General features: G+C 44.8%; 1 protein-coding gene across 1 annotated transcript; it reads left to right on the top strand.

Annotated features, from left to right (window-relative positions):
* The first annotated feature begins 371 nt into the window (after positions 1 to 371).
* On the top strand, positions 372 to 2,102 carry LOC147888648 (pentatricopeptide repeat-containing protein At2g13600-like). The gene has a single exon (XM_087392338.1). The coding sequence runs from the start codon at positions 372 to 374 to the stop codon at positions 2,100 to 2,102; it is 1,731 nt and encodes a 576-aa protein (XP_087248464.1).
* Positions 2,103 to 2,651: the final 549 nt, after the last annotated feature.

Here is a 2,651-nt window from a genome sequence, read left to right as displayed (position 1 = left end):
GAGAAAAATGGTGTGTGTGAAAACTGATCTGATTCCTGATACTTGGAATGTTGGGAATGGAATAGGATGGCATTCTGTATGGAGTGCTACATGCGGCTATGCAGCTCTGCTTATCCTGTCCTCCTCTTCACCTTTCTTCTTCATCTGCTTCGTTTGCTCCTCTTTTACCTTCACAGACCTCGCTGCTCATTCCAGAAACGAGACCCACTTCCCAATTCGCTTATGGGCGCTTTCGTTGTGCTTGTACCTTCATCATTTTGCCTTCTCTTCCGAGGGCATCGCATGGATTTTTCCCTCACCCCTGGATCGTTACCCATCTGCTCGAGTGTCGGAGGCCTCCTTGGGCAAGCCACCAACAGGCATTCGTGGGAATGTGTGTTAGCTTGAGAGCTTGGGGCATTTGTTCATCGCTGCAAGAAAGGGAGAATTCACAGGAGTTTCGACAGTCGGAGTTATCTTTCAAAGACTTCACGGGCTCCAGGGTGGAGCTTAGCTTGGATCATCTTGACAAATCAGCAAAATTAAACACCTTCGCTACTGACTTAAGGCAGTACGGGAAAGCGAAGGCCTTGGGTCATGGTAGATGCGAGCATGCCTACATTATCGGATTCGGATATAATCAGAACACATATATTGGGAATTGTCTTGTCCAAATGTATGGCAATTGTGGAAGCTTACAAGATGCACTGGTTACATTCAATAAGATCAGTAATCCTGATTCATACTCATGGACTATACTGATCAAAGCATGTGCCCAGAACGGAAGCATTTGCGATGCAAGGGATGCATTTCTTAGCATTCCGAATCGGAATCTGGTTTCTTGGAACGCCATAATAGCAGCATGTGTCCAGAATGGTAAATGCAAGGAAGCCTTAGAGCTCTATCACCAAATGCAGCTTGACAGATTTAAAGCAAATTGCATCACATTTATATGCATTCTTGATGCATGCACTAGCTTCACTGCTCTAGAACAGGGCAAAAGGATTCATGCTGCTATCATCGATGGTGGTTTGACTCGAAACGTTCTTGTCAGAACTGCCCTTGTTAACCTTTATGGCAAGTGCGGGATGCTGAACAATGCAAGGATACTTTTTGGCACTAGCTTTGATCGGAATGTGGCCTTGTGGAATGCATTGATTGGAGCATGTACCCTGAACAGGCATCCTCATGAGGCCTTAGGTCTCTTTCGGCAAATGCAACTTGATGACATTGAGGCAAACGACATCACGTTTGTTTGTGCTCTTGATGCATGTGCTGTCCTGGCAGCTTTAGGGGACGGAAAAGATATCCATGCTGCCATCATCAACAGCGGATTTGAGCAAGATATCATTTTGGGGACTGCCCTTGTTAGTATGTACGGTAAATGTGGGAATCTACAAGAGGCTAGGAATACATTTAACAGGATGAATCATCGCAACGTGGTCTCTTGGAGTGCCATGATTGCAGCGTTTACACAGAACGGTCATGACAAGGAGGCATTAAATCTCTTTCACTGTATGCAAGCCATTGGCATCCAGGCGAACAAGGTCACCTTTGTCTCTGTTCTCAATGCATGTGCGAGTCTCACATCCCTAGTAGAGGGGCAGGAGATACATGCTCTTCTCGCTGACAAGGGTTATGAGCAAGACATTGTTGTGGGGACTGCCCTCGTTGACATGTACGGTAAGTGTGGCAGTTTACATAATGCAAAAAACACGTTCCTCAGAATGCCCTGGCGGAACGTGGTCTCTTGGAATACCATGATTGCAGCATGTGCCCAGAATGGCCATGCTAAGGAGGCTCTAGATGTTTTTCATCAGATGCAGTACGATGGCATCAAGCCAGATGAGATAACTTTTGTATGTGTGCTCACTGCATGTAGTCATACAGGGCAACTTGAAGACGGCAGGCAGTACTTCATTTCTATAGGCAGAGACCATGGCATAAGATACACAGCAACACACTATGCATGCATGATTGATCTTCTAGGTCGTGCAGGGCATTTGGATGAGGCAGAGGACTTAATTAACCTTATGCCATTTTGCGACATTCCTTCTGCATGGTCTAGTTTGATACGCGCACGTAGAATGCAAGGGGTTACCGCGCAGCAGAGTACTGTTTAAGGCAGATGTAGATATAACTATCCCATCTTTAATACTATCAAACTTTAATGCTGAAGGTTTATATTGCAAAGGTCAGAGGCTTTGAAATTTAGTGGTTTAAGCATGTTGGTCTCTCTTGCATTGAAGTCAACAAGTCTGTCATGCATCCTCAAACAGGGGAAATGCATTCGGGGTTGCAGAGGTTTGATAAGCACTTTCAGGTAGCTGGACATATACCTAACATGACGGTGCTGCCTGATGAAGATGAAGGAATTAAGAAATCCAGGGTCTGTTATCACAATGAGAAGCTAGCTGTTGCATTTTATCTCATTTCCACACCCCCTGGGTTACTCTGCATCAGCAAGAATCATAGCTTCTGTTCTGAATATCATTGTGCAACCAAGTTCATCTCTGGCATTGCCTTTCATAAGACTAAATTAGTTTCATCAGTTTGAAGACCTGTTCATGCAAGAACCATGCTGACATACCCCAGAAATTGTACATGCTGAACTGAATGAATAGGGACATCAATTGGATATTTGCATTGATAAGCTTATAGACGAACTGCCA

This window comes from Dipteris shenzhenensis, chromosome 21 (genome assembly GCF_047967505.1).
Source record: "Dipteris shenzhenensis isolate YYH24624 ecotype China chromosome 21, Dip_SZ_1.0, whole genome shotgun sequence".
NCBI classification, from domain to species: Eukaryota; Viridiplantae; Streptophyta; class Polypodiopsida; order Gleicheniales; family Dipteridaceae; genus Dipteris; species Dipteris shenzhenensis.
Note: the sequence above shows the minus strand (reverse complement) of the source record. Positions and strands in the feature narration are given on the sequence as shown.